Source organism: Hypomesus nipponensis, chromosome 25 (assembly GCF_054491055.1).
Source record: "Hypomesus nipponensis isolate SF chromosome 25, ASM5449105v1, whole genome shotgun sequence".
In the NCBI taxonomy this organism is placed as follows: Eukaryota; Metazoa; Chordata; class Actinopteri; order Osmeriformes; family Osmeridae; genus Hypomesus; species Hypomesus nipponensis.
Window position 1 is genome coordinate 13,050,001 of NC_140385.1, and position 18,170 is coordinate 13,068,170.

General features: G+C 39.4%; 1 protein-coding gene across 2 annotated transcripts in view; it reads left to right on the forward strand.

The window, feature by feature from the left end:
• larp7 (La ribonucleoprotein 7, transcriptional regulator) overlaps positions 1-17,856 on the forward strand; it is a 70,298-nt gene extending 52,442 nt beyond the window's left edge. The window contains exons 10-13 of one of the 2 annotated variants that reach the window (XM_084691365.1): positions 92-204; positions 5,763-5,922; positions 17,487-17,578; positions 17,669-17,856. In XM_084691365.1, coding sequence (XP_084547491.1) covers positions 92-204; positions 5,763-5,922; positions 17,487-17,578; positions 17,669-17,746 — 443 coding nt within the window. In that variant the 3' untranslated portion in view covers positions 17,747-17,856. The remainder of the gene's footprint in view (positions 1-91; positions 205-5,762; positions 5,923-17,486; positions 17,579-17,668) is intronic. The other variant, XM_084691366.1, reaches the window with a different exon arrangement.
• Positions 17,857-18,170: the final 314 nt, after the last annotated feature.

Consider the following 18,170-nt stretch of genomic DNA (forward strand, 5'->3'; position numbering starts at 1 on the left):
ATGTAATTTTCAGATCGGTGAATTGTGTTAGTTTGGCAGCACCTAGAATTAAGACATTTCGTAATGTTCTGTTTTTGTCCTTGTCCTGTAGTTGAAGAGAGTGAAGAAGCTGTTAAGGACAAACCAAAGGGGCCTCTCTTTGAGTCTGGAGTCATTGTGAAGATAACACACACAATGCCTTTACCTGGGAGAAAGTGTATAAAGGTATGACAAAATGTGACGACCGAAAATCCTTAATACATGTAATATAATACATGTACATGTATTATAATATTAGTGGTGGACATAGATTTTTTTTTTTTTATCTAGATTAATCTCACTGTAATCTTGGAATTAATCTAGATTAAAATAGCTAATTTGAATTCCGCCAAAGGCTTTCAGAATATGTGTGCTACCAAAATAATGACCTAAAGTAAGTCTTTGACAACGGGTTTGTCAAGCCATGTGAGCGAGGAGATTAGTTATCTTGTCTGATAAAGCTGTGCTGACGGACTTGCCTCGGTTGCACTCAAACATAATTTGACGGCAACCAGAGCCTGTTTAAGGAGAGCCTTGCCACTCCCTATTAAACCCCATTGTACCGAATTTGGCTGCAGTTCCACCAGAGTTCCACTGGGGGTGATCGCGAGCGAGTGCATGTTGAGTGGGAGTCTATGGAGCTAAACGGATAAATTTGTCTCTTTCGCCTGATTGTCGTTGAAAAATATCCGTTTTGATTGTAGTTTGTGCATGTTCAACATGGATTATAGGTCGAAAATTGAATGAACGAGTACTTATGTCTTTTTGATTTCTTACATGGTGAGTCGTTGTTGCCCATAACACGCTAGCATTCTGCTACTGAATGCTGATTGGTTAGTAAAGGACTGATACGACCAGAGCTCCCGCTTGATGGCATCCGAAGCGGAATCAGAATGTCGGAGCATTAGCAACATTAGCAACAACATTAGCAAGCCAAAACTCTTTCAAGCATGTGTATTGACAGGGAGAGCCTAACCTGTCAGCTGTGTTGTCGATGCCCTGAGAGAAAAAAGTAAGTGACCAGAGCTTGCCGTCAAGCAGTAGCTCTTGTCGTACGATGTGTATGACGTCAATGACATTTTCAAAAGCTTTTTAGAACAGAAAGGCGACTTTAAAACAATCTAACAGCCGGCAGTGTGTATTATTTTTGCCTCCCGTTTCGAATTCAGAATTCAAATTACTAGACTAAAAATTATATCCTGAGAAAAGTGGATTTTGAGGGGTACCGCTCCATAGACCTCCATTCATTCTGCACTCGCTCGTTAGCGCCCTCACATGGAACTTCAACCAGTTCAGAACCCGGAAGTTTCCCGAGAGTGGCAGTTCTCTCTATATTAGACATTCTCTGCGGCAACTCTTCCCCTGCGCTATGTCAGTGCTTGGCCCAGCATCTTCCGCATTAGCTAAGGGATGCTTTGTGTTTAGGTGGTATTTGAGAGTGGAACAATTTGCAAACAACAAGCTGCTTCATAGCTGCATCCATGTTAGCACGTCACGTTTGATGTGGTAATTTCATACACAAGGCATACACACAGGTTCGAAGACTCGTTCTCGCCCCCTACAGTGCAATTCAGCTAGGTATACATCCGCGCTAAAATATCAAGGTGAAAGTCATCATAGCTTGCGTAGTGTAGACCCAGCTCCCAACCCAATTTTGAGAATAGATTAACAGCGAGTCGCGGACGACGACGACGACGACGACGACGACGATTAACAGCGATATTTTTTTTTATCGCCCGATAAGAGTCTCACATTAACACAGCACGTTAACGCCAATAATGGCCCACCACTATATAATATAGATGTATTTCTATTAGGGCTGAACGTTTCATTGCATTTGCGATTATATTGCGATGTGACAAAACCAGATTTTGTAATCGCAAAGGCTGAGATTTTACTTTGGTGCACGTTACACTTTACCTTTACGATGGCCCCAGGCTCGACAGAACCTGACACTACAGACACTTTGCCAATTTTTCCTTTAAAAAAGATGCTGCGCAGTGTCAAGTATGGTGGAAAACCTGCCTGGCTAATGTTGTTACCTCACGGGGCAACACCACCAACCTAATTCGGCCCAAAAAAAAAAAAACACAAAGCCATGTACGATGCATAGCTGAAATGCTGAACACCAGTGTGTCAAATAAGACAGATAACACCCGACAGGATCACTAATCAAAATGTTTAAAGCCTAACTCCATATTCATGTACGAAATTACTCAAGCATTAGCAGCGTTCATCACGAAATATATAATGTCCCTCAGTGATACACATATACACAAACTGTATGGCTGTCACAGACACAGACTGGCTGTCAGTGCCATTATGTTTCTGTTAGGCTACTGACTGGATCAGAAATGTTCAGACAGTGTTTGTTTTTCTTTTAAGATTTAACCTTTTTCATGCGTGAGTTCTAAATATCTCAGACAGCCCACATCAGCAAGTTTTTTTCCCCAAAACGGTAGCTAGCTAGCTTTAGTTAAGAAAGTGCAACGCACATGTTATTAGCCAAGTTTTGATTCGATTCATCAAAATATTTTCGAAGAAGTATAGGCAGGTATGTTTTCCTTAATTTTTCTGAACTTTGTGTTATGTTGCTGACTGGAGATCAGTAGTATATATCTAAATTTATTTATTATCTTATAATCGCATATTAAATCGCAATTAATATTACTCAAAATAATCGCATTTAGCATATTTTCCTAAATCAGCCCTAATTTCTATATACCGACGTGTCCAAATTTGTTGGTACCTCTCTACAAAAAACAATGTACAATTTCCTCTGAAATAACTGCCATCCACCATTGTTTATTCCATATTTGATAGAAATCAGTCTTTGCTTTTGCTTTTCCAACATTCCAATATTGTCAAAAAGTAGCAGACCAAATTAAATGTAAAGTAGTGACCACACGTTTTATCGCTTATTACAGCTAGTATTTTCATACTTTCATATTTTCATTTATCATCTTTAATGTCATATGATGTGGTTTCAACAAATTTATGATTTAAATGACACCCTCACAAAAAAAACAATAGGCTATCCTCTCAAAGTATAGCTGTGCTTAAGAAGCCTATCTATCACGCAGTGAGCTATTAATTTGGTTTCATGTTCAATTCTGCTAATTATTCTTGCACCTTCTGCAACAGGTTCCTGTAGTAAAAACGGACAAGACATGTCTGTGACAGACTTCCTGTACCACCTCTGCTTGTAAAGCCTCAATCTAATCGTGTTTACATAAAATAAACCTGCTCCCAAGCAGGTTTAAGCTTACGGAACTGTTGCTATGAGAGCATGAAGTTATACAAGTTACAAATTAAAACAACATGAACCCCAAAAAGTGCAAGACTGTATCTATAGAAGAAAAATCAACAGTAAAATATTTCACAGCGAGTACAAGAGTTAACTTTGTTATAACTAACTGTGGTGGACTTTCAAAGGGTCTCAAGGTTACTTCAATAGTTCAAGAAATAGGCTTTGAGTCATCAATCGGATTACAAAAGCTTGCTTTGTTTTGCACCAAGAACTGGAAGTTACATTTGCGAGACGTCTTAGCTAGAGAAGTCTGACTGGAAATGGAACAGCCGATATTTATACAGGTCATACACGTCACACAAATAATTTTGGCTTCATGTTGGCAATCAGTCTTGGTCACTGATCAACAGATGGGGGCTGTTTGTTTGGGTCATTGCTAGGTCCCAAGGGTTAGTTTATGCGGGCGGGCTGGTTCCTATGTCAGCCTGATCTGGCTTTTTTATCTGGTACACAGCTACAGAGTACTCTAGCGGAGACAGAACATCCTATTAAAGATAACTTTATCGGGAAATCAGAAGAGTCCCACACAAGGAAACAACCACCCCAGGATGTTTTGCCCAGGACAATGACTCAGCTAGCTCCTCGCACTCAGCCTGGGGTTTTTCGAGAGTGCTTCGTCCCTTACCCGGGGCCAGTGTCCTGAACTAACCCCATCAAGGGCCTATATCCAAAAATAGGGTTTTCGAGCCCACAACATAACCTACAAGACCCCTCAAGTCTCTCATTAAGAGTCATTGTGATCCTGGAAGAAACTAACATCAGGTCCAATCAGGCATTCCTAAGTGCCGTTGTACTCCCAGAACAAGTGCGTCTTGAGCCTTTTCTTGAAGTTTTACACATGCGCAAGGCCTACCACTCTTGCGTAACCCGCCATACACACTTGTAACTGAAGTCCCAATGTGACAGGAGCCTACATAAAAAAAATAGACATTGTACAAGACTAGAATTTCCAAACTTGTTCTGACAAAAAACAAAGAACAATAGGTTAAATGTTTTGCCAGGATAACTGGATCTAATTACACCTTTAAATATTGGATGTCCTTGTGTGTTTATACTTTTGACTGGGGACAACAACCCAATCAGTCAGCCGACTGTAACATTTTGATAATGTCGGGATACACATTTATAGACAAACTGCAGTCTAATCCACAACTTGCGTGAAATCCTGTAGCAAATAAATTATATTTTACTGCATCTGTGCAAAAAGCACCATGTAGCGATCATTTCGTGTCAGTAAAGTAATGTCCCTGTCTGAAGACTCAGGAATCATTTGACCTTGAATTTCATAATATTTTAAACTGTTTTCAAAGGAACATCAAGCTGCTTGATTTTGTAGCCTTTACCATGCTTGTGTACATTTTTCATTTTGATCTCCTCAGACAACTCTTGCTTTTGCTTTCTCTGGTTCATGTTCAGTGTGGTGACCACAAAGGTGCCAAACGGCACAGTAACTACTTCCTTCCATTTAAAGCTACGTCTACATTAATCCAGACACATTTGAAAAATGCGTTGTTGTTTCAAAAACGCTCTCCATTCCCACTAGCGTTTTCCAAACATTGCTCATCCACGCGTCTTAAAAAGTTTGTGTCTGTACTGCACATGAGTAAAATGTAAGACACAAACTGGAGAGGAGCCAAAACAGCGATACAACGTTGTTTTCAAATGTATACACTTTGGAGTGCATTTTCAAAAAGCAATGCGGGGGCGGAAGGCCAAAACGGAGAGAAAAAGATGTGTCTTAAAATGAAAACGTATTTGTATGGACAAGGTCTAAATGGGCTGAATAACTGATTGCCAGATTGAAGACGTGTGATACTAATTAAAGAAACAATTTGGTTTGGTAAATCACTATAATCCAATAATTTATTAGCTTTTCTAAGGGGTACCAAACAAGTGTGTCAAGGCCATTTTACAATATATTTGTAGAATGACCTATAATTAATCTATTTTCAGTTTGTTTATTCTATGACATACCAAAGGCATGCAAGTATACATGATGCAATAGCTTTCAATGTAATCACTTTTCAGGAGGAATTAAGCATTATTTAAATGAGCTGTAAGGGCTTGAGCATGTCTATATTTAGTACATCTTAGTGTGTCTATATCCAATATTGCCTGTATCCAAATCCTACATTTAATATAAGCCCTTTATAATCGATTTGCATTAGTGGTTAGGGTGTATCAATCCCTCTGATCACCTTGTAGAGCTGGCTAAATGAGATGTACAGTGCACAAACCTAACACATCTTTGCAGCCCAACTTACATAGGCTGATACAAGGCATTTAAAGGTAGATACAGATAGAAGTTAGTCTAAAAATATTTTGGGCTTGGGGGACATGGGGTTAATTGATAAAAATGGTTGTCAACATATGCTTGGAAATACGTTTAATTTGTGTGTATGCTAGACAATTAATTCCGACAATTATTGTACAGGAGGTACTCTCGGAAGTTTCACCTGTGGTTTATGTGGATATCGTGGAGGGAGATGCTGAGGGTCATGTCCGCTTCAAGTCTCCAGAAGATGCCAAGGCTATAATCAACGCAAATGAAGAGCTCCAAAAAAAGCACAACTGGCATCTGGAAATCCTTTCTGGTATTAAATCTTATTCTTTTTAAATACATCTTTATATACCTCAAATGTATCATTACATTTCAGTCATTTTCCATCTGTTTCAATAATGGACTGCCATGAAAACTGGTTCATGCTCCACACTATTTACTTTGTAACCAGCTTTAATTTCTGACTGAAAGCCAGTCTTAGTTGTAAATGTAACTATTAGTCTTTCTATTAGCCTATTCTATTATCTATTATTAGCCTTAAATACTTTATTTGATGCTTGTTGTCACCCGTCTTCCCAAATTATCTGACTCCACAGTGTTATGTGGACTTTTTAAAGCAGGTGTGTTTAATACAGAATTTGAATTTTGAATATTCATCTGAAAAGAAAATGCAAAAGGACCATTCGAATTTTGTGTCTGGAAGTGTGCGAGACATGATGATGTAGCTGACACATTGTTTTTGTTAGTCTATCCAGCTTAACCCATTGATGCAGCCCGGCTGCGTTGTAAATTTTATTTTTGTATTTTGTTTTTTATAAGAGAGTGGGGATTGTAGAGGATCTTTTTACAAAATGGAAAACTGTCATTCAACTGACGTTCTCAACAAGTCTTTGGCATGAGAAGACTACTTCAAAAACATCTAGCCTTAGATACTCCAGAAACCGAAGTGCCACACAGCACTTTTAAGATTTTGGTAATTTGTATGTTTTGAAAGAAACCGCAGCTCTATAACTCCATAACATCAAACATCCCATGTGTGTTTTTCAGCCATTTTGACAGCCCTAGTATATGGCCAGCGGGCCAGAACCAGCCCACCAAAGGGTCCACTCAGGCCTAATGGTTGACTTTGCAAAAGTGTGAAAATTGCAGGACGGTCATCCATTCCAATTTTCCAAAGAATGCACTGCTATTTCTGATTTGTCCACAGCCTGTGCAGGTTAGTCAGAGGCATGGCTATACGTTGCTGGTATTCAGTGAGATACTCACATTGTCTTAAAAGAGATGTAGAACAACATCTTTATTCCGACAAGGAATCTGTGTACTTAAAAACATGTTCAGAGATCCAACTTGGATCTGTTTCTCTTCTACCTTGGGGGAATGTGTATCACAGCTCTCTGCCTCGGATGTCCAGACAGTATCAGTTGGGTTGGCAGAGAACCGGTGTGAGCAAAACCATATTTTCCAACCCAATGTATGTATTTATTCTTAATAAAAATGTTTTACTTGGGCCCAATCCCAATGTCCATACTCAAGGACTTTGAAGCACTTTCTCTGTAGTGTTGCTTTCGTCAACGAAAATTAGGACTAAATATTGTCGCCAATCAACCTTTCTCAAGTGACGAAAACAAGACGAGACGCAACGTAAATTCTGGTGATGTGACGATTACTATAATTAAATGTATAATGCAATATTGTTGACGAATAAAAACGAGACAATGTAGTTTACAAAATAAAAACGGAACAAAATGTTATAACGTTATTTTGTCCCGTTTAATCACGTTATTATTATTAGCTAACTCATGAGGCTGTGCTTAATGTGTCTCATTTTAACATTAGCTTTAGACGTTAGCCACTGGAGCTGAGACAAACGTGTTTGAGTAGCGTGTGTTTGTGAGAGAGTGTAAAGTGGGTTACCATGTGTAGCTACTGTGTTTGTGTGCGTGTGTATTTGTTTGTATGAGAGAGTCTAAAGTGGGTTCTTCCTACCTGGCTGACTGCATGTGTACTAAGCATCCCTTGTTGGCCAAATACTGTAGCTAGTTTTGTCATTCACATAGTAATCACAGTGACCTGAATTTGGCACCAAGAACATGACTTTGAATACCTTATTCTAGACTAATAGGCCTACATTAAACAAATGGTTTTGGCATTGACATGCTTCTCGAGACTACTGCTTAGACTACTTCTGTTTTGATAAAAAAATATACTAAAATACAATTTTCATTTACTTAAACTACACTTAATGTTATCAGTTTTCGTCGACTAAAACTAGACGAAAATAGTCATGGATAAGTCTGACTAAAATTAGACTAAAATGCTCAGACTTTTAGTCTACTGAAATTTGACTAGACTAAAAAGAGTATGAACATGACAAACTAATAAATAAAATGACAGCTTGACTCAAAGACTAGACTAAAACTAAAATTAAAACAGGCTGCCAAAAACAACACTTTCTCAGTGAGGTCTTACTCCTGTCCCACTGTCAAATTGTTAAATGCACAAGGGCTCTCTCGCAGACTTTTCCTAAGGGAATTGCCAGTGCACAATTCATAGCGTTGTGACATGAAAACACGGGGGTTACCAATAGAAGCCTGGAAACAAGAGAAGTCCTGGCAAACCTCCTTATGAGAGAAGAAAGAAGAAGAATAGTAAACAAACAAGTTTGGAAGGAGCCTGAAAGTTTGATTTGATCTGTAACTGTTTATTTGAACTGAAAATCGGCACTTTTAAAGTAGTGCTGTGTGCTTATGGCCAGGCAAAGCAACCTATTTTATGTTTTTTTTCTTCATCGAAGTGGAGGCGCATTAGTACTCGGTCTCTGATTTCACATCTCTCTCACGAGTGAAGGAGTGAAGGAGCGCGGTGCTACGGCGTTTAACTTTGTTTAACCACGTTTAACTTAACGTGCTTTATTTAGTTGGGAGAGGTATGCAGCTGACATAAGTTAACGTTGACTTAACTTTATATTCATCATTAGCTAAATAGCTTTTTGTGGCCTGGCTCGTCATTGTTTATCACAAACAAAAGCTGGCAAGCAACTGAAACTTACATAGATAACTAATACTCGCTAAATCTCTTTGGGTAAAGGGGGAAGAGAGGCAGATTGCAGGTAGCTTTGTTAGGTAGATTGCTTTGTTAGCATCACTTACACTTAGCTTTACCTTTTTGAATGTTTTCTTTCTAAATGTCAGTAAAAGTTTGATGGAGGCCTAGTCTCAGCCGTTTCAGTGAGCCTCTCTTTGCAGAATTTACACACTGCTGTGTTATTTTTTTGGACGATATTGTAAAATCTTTGTGGTTCAGGTAATCAAATCTAACTATAAAAATCTAATTATTGATCTTCAGAAAGCCACTGTTTTACCCATCTCCCTCATTAACCTTTGGGAGTGTGGAGGGGTGATAGGTAATTTCAAATCAGAAACAAGTGAAGTATGGGTTGCATTTGAATTATCACGTTTTAAATCCAATAACAGTAAATATAGCTGCAAGCAGCAATATGGTGGCCAAGCAGGTCAGATGACCCAGAAGAAACTTTCGACATCTCGTGACTGCGGTGTACCTGGCTTCCTATGCAGTGGATTACAGTCTCGCTAAACAGAGAATCAGAGACATGACAAGCTTGTCAGCTTTGGCTGGATTTGAACCTGTGACGTTGATGTTTCCAGGACACCAATTTATCCTAGTGATCTATTCTCAGTGCTGGAAATCAGATTTCAGTTACTGGGTAAAAATGTTAGCAGTTTTTCCTGTGGCAAGTGTGGTCAAAATTGGCCCAAGTTTAAACAGCTGTAATTCAGTTCTATTTTGACATGTTACAGTGATTGTGGTCTGAAGATAATCTGTTGCCAAATTAGGTGAATTTTTAATATTCACCAAAAACGTTTTATTCATTCAGAATGGCGGCCACATCAATTCAGCTGGTATCACTATTTAACATGTCAGACACGGGATCGCACAACCTTTTGTGGACCTCTTTGGAACCGGGTCCCGAACACTTTTACCAAGTTTGATGTCAATTCAGCAAATATTTCTTGAGATATGATCTCACTTCCTGTTTTGGCAGCTTCATCGCTGCCTTTGATCAGCTTTACAGGAAACCGTTTTAAAAATCAAAAACCCTGTGAAAACGTTTTTGAGGCTTGATCTGAAGATAATTGGTGCCAAGTTTTTGCCTATTGCAGCGCCACCTAGAGGTGAAATGGCATGACCTATTTTGGACTTCTTTACAACAGGGTCCCTTGTCCCTATACCAATTTTGGTGTCAATGCAGTAAAGAAAGGCTGAGATATGACCTCACTTCTATTATGGTGGCTTGGTTGACGACTTGGTTTGGCTGTTCCAGTCAAAAGGTTTAAATAATCAAAAAAACATGTGATGTATTTTGTGTGGCTTGGTCTGAAGATGATCTGTGCCAAATTTGGTGAAGATTGGACAAACTTTGTAGGAGAGGTAGCAAAAAAACGTTATTCAAAATGGCGGCCACCAATTCAGCCACATCAATTTGATGCGATAATTTTTGTGAGGCTTGGTCTGAAAATCATCTGTGGCAATTTTGAAGACGATTCGACAAGAATTGTAGGAGGAGTAGCGAAAAAACGCTTTTTCTTTACATTCAAAATGGTGGAGAATCTATGGAACTGGGTATGATGTCATAGAGTGCGTTGAACTCGTCTTGATCCAGGGAATCCAACGATACCTCATTTTGGACAATGGGGCATATGGTTCAAAAGTAACGTGTAAACACACCTTCAACTTTGACCCATTGGTGGCGCTAGATGGTTGGAATGGGAGACATGGAACTTGGTGACATTGAGGGGACTGATCCCAAAGAATGTGCCAAATTTCACAACTTCTGACAATACGGTTCTAGGGGCTGCCATAGACTCCCAGGGCAGAAGATGTGTAGTAGTAGTAGTGGTGGTGGTGATGGTGGTGGTTGGTAGGTGGGTAGGTAGGTAGGTGTGGTGGTGGTGGTAGGTGTAGTAGGTGGTAGGTGTAGTAGGTGGTAGTAGGTGGTGGTGGTGGTAGTGGTAGGTAGGTGTGGTGGTGGTGGTAGGTGTAGTAGGTGGTAGGTGTAGTAGGTGGTAGGTGTAGTAGGTGGTAGTAGGTGGTGGTGGTGGTAGTAGTAGGTGGTGGTGGTAGTAGGTGGTGGTGGTGGTAGTAGGTGGTGGTAGTAGGTGGTGGTGGTGGTAGGTGGTAGTAGGTGGGTAGTAGGTAGTAGTAGGTAGTAAGTAGTAGGTAGTAGTAGGTAGTAGTAGTAGGTAGTAAGTAGTAGTAAATATAGCTGCAAGCAGCAATGGAGGGGCCAAGCAATCCAGAGCAGGACATGGCCTCCATAGCACTTGCGCAACAATTAAGTCACAATAACCTGTGGCACTCATTGCAACACACCAAGTTTGGTTGAAATATCTGTTTGCGTTCCAAAGTACAAGAGTGTTCAAACTGTTTTTTTTTCTGGTATAACACCACAGGCCTCCTCTGCCCCTCGTGGGAACGATGGAACCCAAGTTTGGTGACAATCGCACAAATGGAGTTATGCTCTCACGTGGGATGTCGTAGAGTGCGTTGAACTCGTCTTGATCCAGGGAATCCAACGATACCTCGTTTTGGACAATGGGGTATATGGTTCAACGTGTAAACACACCTTCAGCTTTGACCCATTGGTGGCGCTAGATGGTTGGAATGGGAGACATGAAACTTGCTGTGTTGTGGCGCTCTTAGTCTTTTAATGAGACGAGTTGGCTGAATCGCTTGTCTTGTGTCTCCACTAATCAGCTAATACCAATCACCTGTGTAAGAGAATGGCGCTTGTTTGTGTGGTTGCCACGGTGATGGTGCAGCTATGGCTGCTAACGCGCTGAGGGCAGAGAATACCAGAAATTTAGCAAGAATCCACACCTCAAACAAGTTAACGTAGACGCAAAACTATACGTCCAATCCAAAAAATAAAGATATTTTCCGAGACCCAAGACTCTGCAGAAACCAGAGATGTCATTTTTATATCTGTGCGGAATACGACTATAACGGCAGTTTATAAATCTTGTAGTTTTCTGTGACGAATTTGTCGCCACATTTGCATTGGACTCTATGGGGCGAGAGTTGGACTTTGTCTCGCTTTCGTGGGGCTCTGAACAAATGTGTAAGTCTTTTAGATTCCACAGACAACTGTCTACAACCAGCACAAAATTAGCTATCTATTGATCCAAAAACGAAGCATGAAGAGCGAAAATTGTGGCAATGGTGGCAAACTAGAAATATGTTTTCAACGACATCCGAAGCTCCCCTCCGCTCTAAGCGATTCAGTCTGCACTCTGGGCTTTCTCGTAAACACCCATGTAAATCTCAGAAACGGTTTGAAAAAGTCATGAAACATAATCAGTGATATAAAAAAAAGTTGAATAGATATCAAAAAGCAGAATGATATAAAAATAGTTTAGGGTTTCATCAACGTTTTAAAGTTTAAATGGTGGCTCTAGCTGAAAGATTGAGGAAGAAGGAGGATTTGGAAGTTGAAGAAGTTTTAAGAAGTTTGAGAGGATTTGAAAGAAAACTCCATTGGAAACCCATGTTAATATATATATATATATTATATTAATTCAAGCATAAGAGGTACAAAGCTGAAAAGTCATAGCAAACATAGCCTGAAACTGCTGAATTTTTTGATAGCTGAACGGTTGTAATAGCTGAAGATTTGAAGGCGCTGAAAGGTGGCGCGGAAGAAATAGAATAATAAGAAGTTGAATAAAGATTCAAAGAACAATACTTGGAATGCTGAAGCAGCATTCCAACAATAATACTAATAAAGAGAAACAGGAAAACAATAGTGAGAATGCTTAACAGCATTCTCACAACTAGAAAAAGCTGTTCCTGCGAAACAGCAGTGAGAATGCTGAAAACCTGAATGGGGATAGCTGACCATGCTATAAAAGCTGAAAATAGTGAAAATTTAGTGGAAAGTTATAAGCTGAATGAATTTCAAAAATGTGTGAGTCACACAAAAGAGGCAGTGTGGAAGCTGAACTGCATGATCTAACAAAGCTAAGAGCTAAAATAGCCTACAATGCGGGAGAAGTTGAAAGCTGAACTGTTAAACGGGAGAAGAAGTAGGCTAGCTAGTCATAACAAGAATATTATTGTTTTAACAGCTGAAATTATAGTTGGGATAGCAGTAGCAGATGTAGCCTACCATTGAGTGCATTTACTCGGCTTTCTTGGGATTTAAACATACAGCAGTAGGGCCGATACAAGCAAACACGGCGACACTTTGTTGCAGAAGGATGATGGTGAAAGTTTTGTCCGTGAAGCAAGGAGAATAACAGAAATTTGCCTAGCAAACAATAGTGCTTAACAGCATTCTCACAATAAATATATATGTGAGATTACAATTGTTTGTGCTGCTGAAGGCAAGCACACCCCCAATAAGAAAAGGTCACTTAAGTGGCTTTGCCGCTTTGCAGCTTGGCCACCAATAATAATAAGTAGAAACCCTCTAGGTGGCTTCGCCACTTCGGGCTTGGCCACAAATGATTAAAAAAATAGAATAATGCACAGGCAATTTAGTGATATTCCCGCAGTTGGTCTTGACCGGTCTTGAAATAAAATCCAGAGTCCTTTTTGTCTGAGACCGAGACAGGCCGAGTACAAATGCAGTCTCCTTCAAAAAGTGGTCTTGAGACCAACACCGGTCTCAAGTACTACAACTCTGTTAAAACACAAATCTCACAGATGGTTCATATAGCCATAACTGTGGGTAGTTTTTCCTATGATGATAAATTGCAAATATTCTGTCATCAAATGTGATCCAACATTACAATTTTGCAGATAATGCTGCTGCAAAGGGCTGTCCCATTCATATTTATAGCATTTTGAGGCCTTGCAGGGTCTTGCACTCAATCTCACCAGGTGACATCAATTAAGTCTGTGAATGTTTAGGGTTTAGGGAGGACATTGGGATTGGGCCATTAATACTGAGTCTTCCTGCCTGAATCCATCAAGTCTGCCATCTTGGACTTTTTTTGTACAGCCAAAATGTAGCCAAAGCTACTGAAATCTTCTTGTAATGTCCCACTGAACCAAACACTGAAATTGGCTCAAAATTGCAGGCATTTAGGTTGCATATTTTCCCGAAATGTAATCTGTGCACCTCAAAATATATTTGGGAATGTAACAGACTGCTTGTGCATAATTCATTGGACAGGTTCAAGTGGACATTGCACCTTTTAAGGGTGGTCCACCGTTTTATCCAACGTTACAAAACCAATTAAAATGTATCTTAAGATTCTTAACGTTAAGGCAGATTTTTGATTTGGTTAATATTAGCCCCTTTGCGAGACACGTGTAGATGACGTTAAATTGATGGCACATATACACAGATTCCTGGAATTACAGACAGGACACAGTCCCCACAATTATGTCGTTGACACACACAGATATCTGGAATTATAGATGGTGCAGTGCTCGTGATGCAGCTGGTGATGATAGTTCTTCTCAATGGCTTTGGTACTGTTCTCATGTCACAATTGAAATCCTCTGTCATCTCTGAAATACTTGTTCAACCTCATCTATTCTCGTCACTTACTTGCCTCAAGTAAACGACCAAGGAGGCAAAAGTGGTATGAATAGTGCCTGTCTGCAATGCACCTGGGGCCTCATGTATAAAGGATTGCGCAGCTTTTATACCAGAAGATGGCGTACGGCCAAAACTCAAAGTACCTACGCACAGAAATATTCACATGTATAAAACCGGTCGTACGCCAGGTCCTGCGCACCTTTCCTTTATAAATCGCAATGTGACGTAATCATCAACATGAGATTGACCGCACGTGAACGAGCCACTGACCCCGCCTTGCCTTCTCCCATAAATGAATATGCAGATGGACTGAGGTCTCCTGAGGTCATGCACTCCTGAGGTCATTTCTTTGTCTGAATTACCGTATTTCTTTAAATAAACGCCGCCCTCGAAGAACCGCCTCACCAAAAATGAACGTTAAACTCTGCTGCGTTTATTCAAAGAAATACGGTGACTGTGAGATCGAGGTTCTGACAACCAAGTGTGGAGGCGAGAAAATGTGTCCTGTTTGGCGGCCTGTCGTCAGGCCTGCCTATTAGAGAGTCAGATGGCTGAGCGGTGAGGGAGTCGGGCTAGTAATCAGAAGGTTTCTGGATCGATTCCCCGCTATGCCAAATAACGTTGTGTCCACTTAACCCTACTTGCCTCGGGGGGAATGTCCCTGTACTTACTGTAAGTCGCTAAATGACACCCTCAAGTTTAACAGAAGTTATTAAGTGGTGGGGGATTAAACAGAAGGCTGTTTAGGCCCCTATAGCATTTCACGTTTTGGCATTTTGATGTGATCATCCACATTAATGATCAATTTTATTTTTACTTTTTTTTTTTAATATGTTTTTTGAATAGTCAATGTCATAAACGTAGTAGTGGAAAGTTTATTTTGTAATATTTGGTGAGTTTCGGCACTTTTCAGTTTGAATTTGCCACGTTACACAGCCAGACGAGACTTTACGGACCACCGCACATTCTCACGTCTGCTCAAAAGTTTCCGTGACGGACCGCACATTCTCACGTCAAGTAAATCTTTATACATCACAAAGTGTGCGTGTGGATCATAGTTGATCCGTACAGACCACCCTCCACGGTTCAGCCCACGTGTGATCTGTGGATCAATTGCTAAGTTTAACCGCCACAGTGTAAATACGGTTTTGCTGCTGTTACTTTTTAAGTAGAATTGGTTATCAATGCAGAGTTGCGGTGAAAAGAAAGTGAAAAGACAAATGCGTGTTTAATAAAAAAAAAATATAGGGGTTGTTTACTTTTCATGTTAATGTTGATTCTCAACATGCCCTGCATTGTAACAAATGTGCCCTGCACATGTAACAAAAGGAAGTCGTATGAATGTGGAAAAACCTCAAGCATGGCCACACATTTAAAGCGTCATCACCCTGGTGTTTTAGTGGCAGGAGCAAAAAAGACAACAACTTCTCACCGTGGCATTTAAGCAGCCCTTTGCCGCCTAATCAGACCGGGCTAAAGCCATCACCAAATGTATTGGGATGTTTATTGCTGCAGACATGAGGCCATATTCTGTTGTGAAAAAAACAATGGCTTTAAATATGGTGATGGTGCTTGAGCCACGCTACAAAATCCCCTCGCAGATCCACTTCAGTATGAAGATTGTGCCGGATCTTTATGAACAGGAAAAGAGACATTGTCAACTAATTATATAAGGTATCCTATGTTGCCCTCACCACAGATGGATGTACCCTCAGGGCTACGTGACTGGGACTGCTCACTACACCATAGAGTAGGGATGGGGATTTGAAATGATTTCACTATTCGAATAGTATCCTAAATGATTTTCGAATATCCAGATAATCTATTTTTATTAAGTTTATTAAGACATTTATTAACATGACGAAAAGACAATTAACTTCAGAAGTAGTCTCTTAAATTGGCTGAATAGCGCTTAGGCTCTAATTATGTGAAATAAAAAGTGAAAAAATACATTGGAAGAAATTAAACACATTGGGTAGGCTATCCTTAAAAAAAACAAAAGACACACATGTAGAAATATTGCATATGAACTTAACTTGGAACCGGAATCCTATAGGATACAATGCAAATATGAATAGCCGATTACGCTAAATGGTTACTGGTAAAAAAATGTAAAAGCCACAACTGCATTAGCCCTACACATTTTTATTCAGGAAAATTAGCATATAAACATGCAGGAGAGGGAGCACGGACTACACTGCAAAAAAGACTGAAGGAACTGAAGTTGCTGCGAGGTTAGCCAGGACACTAAGCTTTGTAGCGCCAAATGAAAGGAGACTCGCAGCAGAACGCAGGGTCACGTAGCCTATCTTTTTTCTTTTTTTTTTTACTACGCTCATAAGTTTTCTAAAAAAGTATTTGAATACTAACTTTAGGATATCCGGATATTCGATTAACCACGCCCATCCCTACCACAGAGGAGTGGGAGATGCAAAGTGCGGTGCTACAGACACAGCCGCTGTATGAGTCACACAAGTAAAATTCGGCACAGGTACTACCAGGAGCAGTGGCAATTTTTTTTAGAATTTTATAATATTTTTTGGAATATAAAAATGTAGACTTTTATTATATTTTTAGGAATATAAAACCTCAGACACCAGAGTATCTTAACAATGTCTGGTAAACTTCCACAGCCTTTACTTTTTCAATGAAGTCAAATAAAATGATAGAAAATCAAAAATCTTTCAAAATAGCTTAATACTTGCAAATCGTAACAACATTAAAAAAAATAAAAAATCTTAAATGTACACAGACTATTCTAATAAAGTCTGGCATACTTCCACTACCTTTTAATTTTCAACCTTTTCAAAATTGTGTGCCTGTTTGTGCACATTCTGAAGATTGCACTGTGAATTTAAACTGTCAGTTCTGTTTTTGAATAAAGGGTTGGAAATTAATGCTTTTAAATAAATCCGATTCATCGATTAATCGAAAAAAGAATCAACAGATTAATCGATTATTAAAATAATTGTTACTTACAGCCCTAGTTATATCCATATTGTTTCAGCTCGCGAAAGCTAGCTTAGTGCAGTGAAGAGAGCAAGCCAAACTGGCGGTGATTAGTTTTTTCATAATTGAATGTCAAAATGCGTATCCAAACAGCGTCAATCGTGGCATTGCACTCTGTTGAATTATGAAAAGGACACCGGCAAAATATGAATTTTGCAGATTGCCCGGTTCTTGAGCTGATCATGGGAAGCTAAAATCATTCTAATTTGTACACGCACACACAGATTTCTGGCAATATTAGAGAGATTTTGATAGAAGCCCAGACTTGAAAGTTTATTTATGGAATTCATGGATTACAGGGGACCATGAACAAAGATACTGGCAGAAAATCTTGGTGGACCGCCAAGTCAAGTTGAACAGACCAAGGGAAAAGAAAAGGGGCACAGAGAAGGTAATGTTTGTCTTTTTTAAATTTATGTTCCAAAAATAACTACTATGATGTGTCTCCTTTTTTTAGTCTCTTTTCTCCTTTTGTTTCTAGCTGATTTCCAAAGCAGAGAAGATCATCATTGCAAGGGCTAAGGAGGCTAGTAAGCACATACGTTTCCTGGAGGATTGATGGTGGCACGATAAATGGCTCTGGGGATCTACATGTATTTTCTTCTGCATTTGGTACTCATTTAGTTGATTGCCTTGTTTTAAAAATAAATCCAAGACAGTTCCCCTTAACTAAGTTTGCTAATAATGTTTTTTAAACTGTGTAGATACAATTATAGATGGAACATAAACTAATTCATACCATCATCTTGTGGAATATGGGCCATGTGCATAAAAGGTCAATTCAAATACATTTACATGCCGCTGTTAATTCTTCATTACATTTTGGGGCAATTTTTTCTTGAAACATCATGAAATAAAGATGTAATTTTGGTAATAAGTGTGTTTTATAACATCTACGGATCTTTAGAGTACTATAGTAGAGTACTTTAACACTGATTTGAAAAAGCATCAAAATGGGCTTAAGTATTATTAACAAAAAGTAG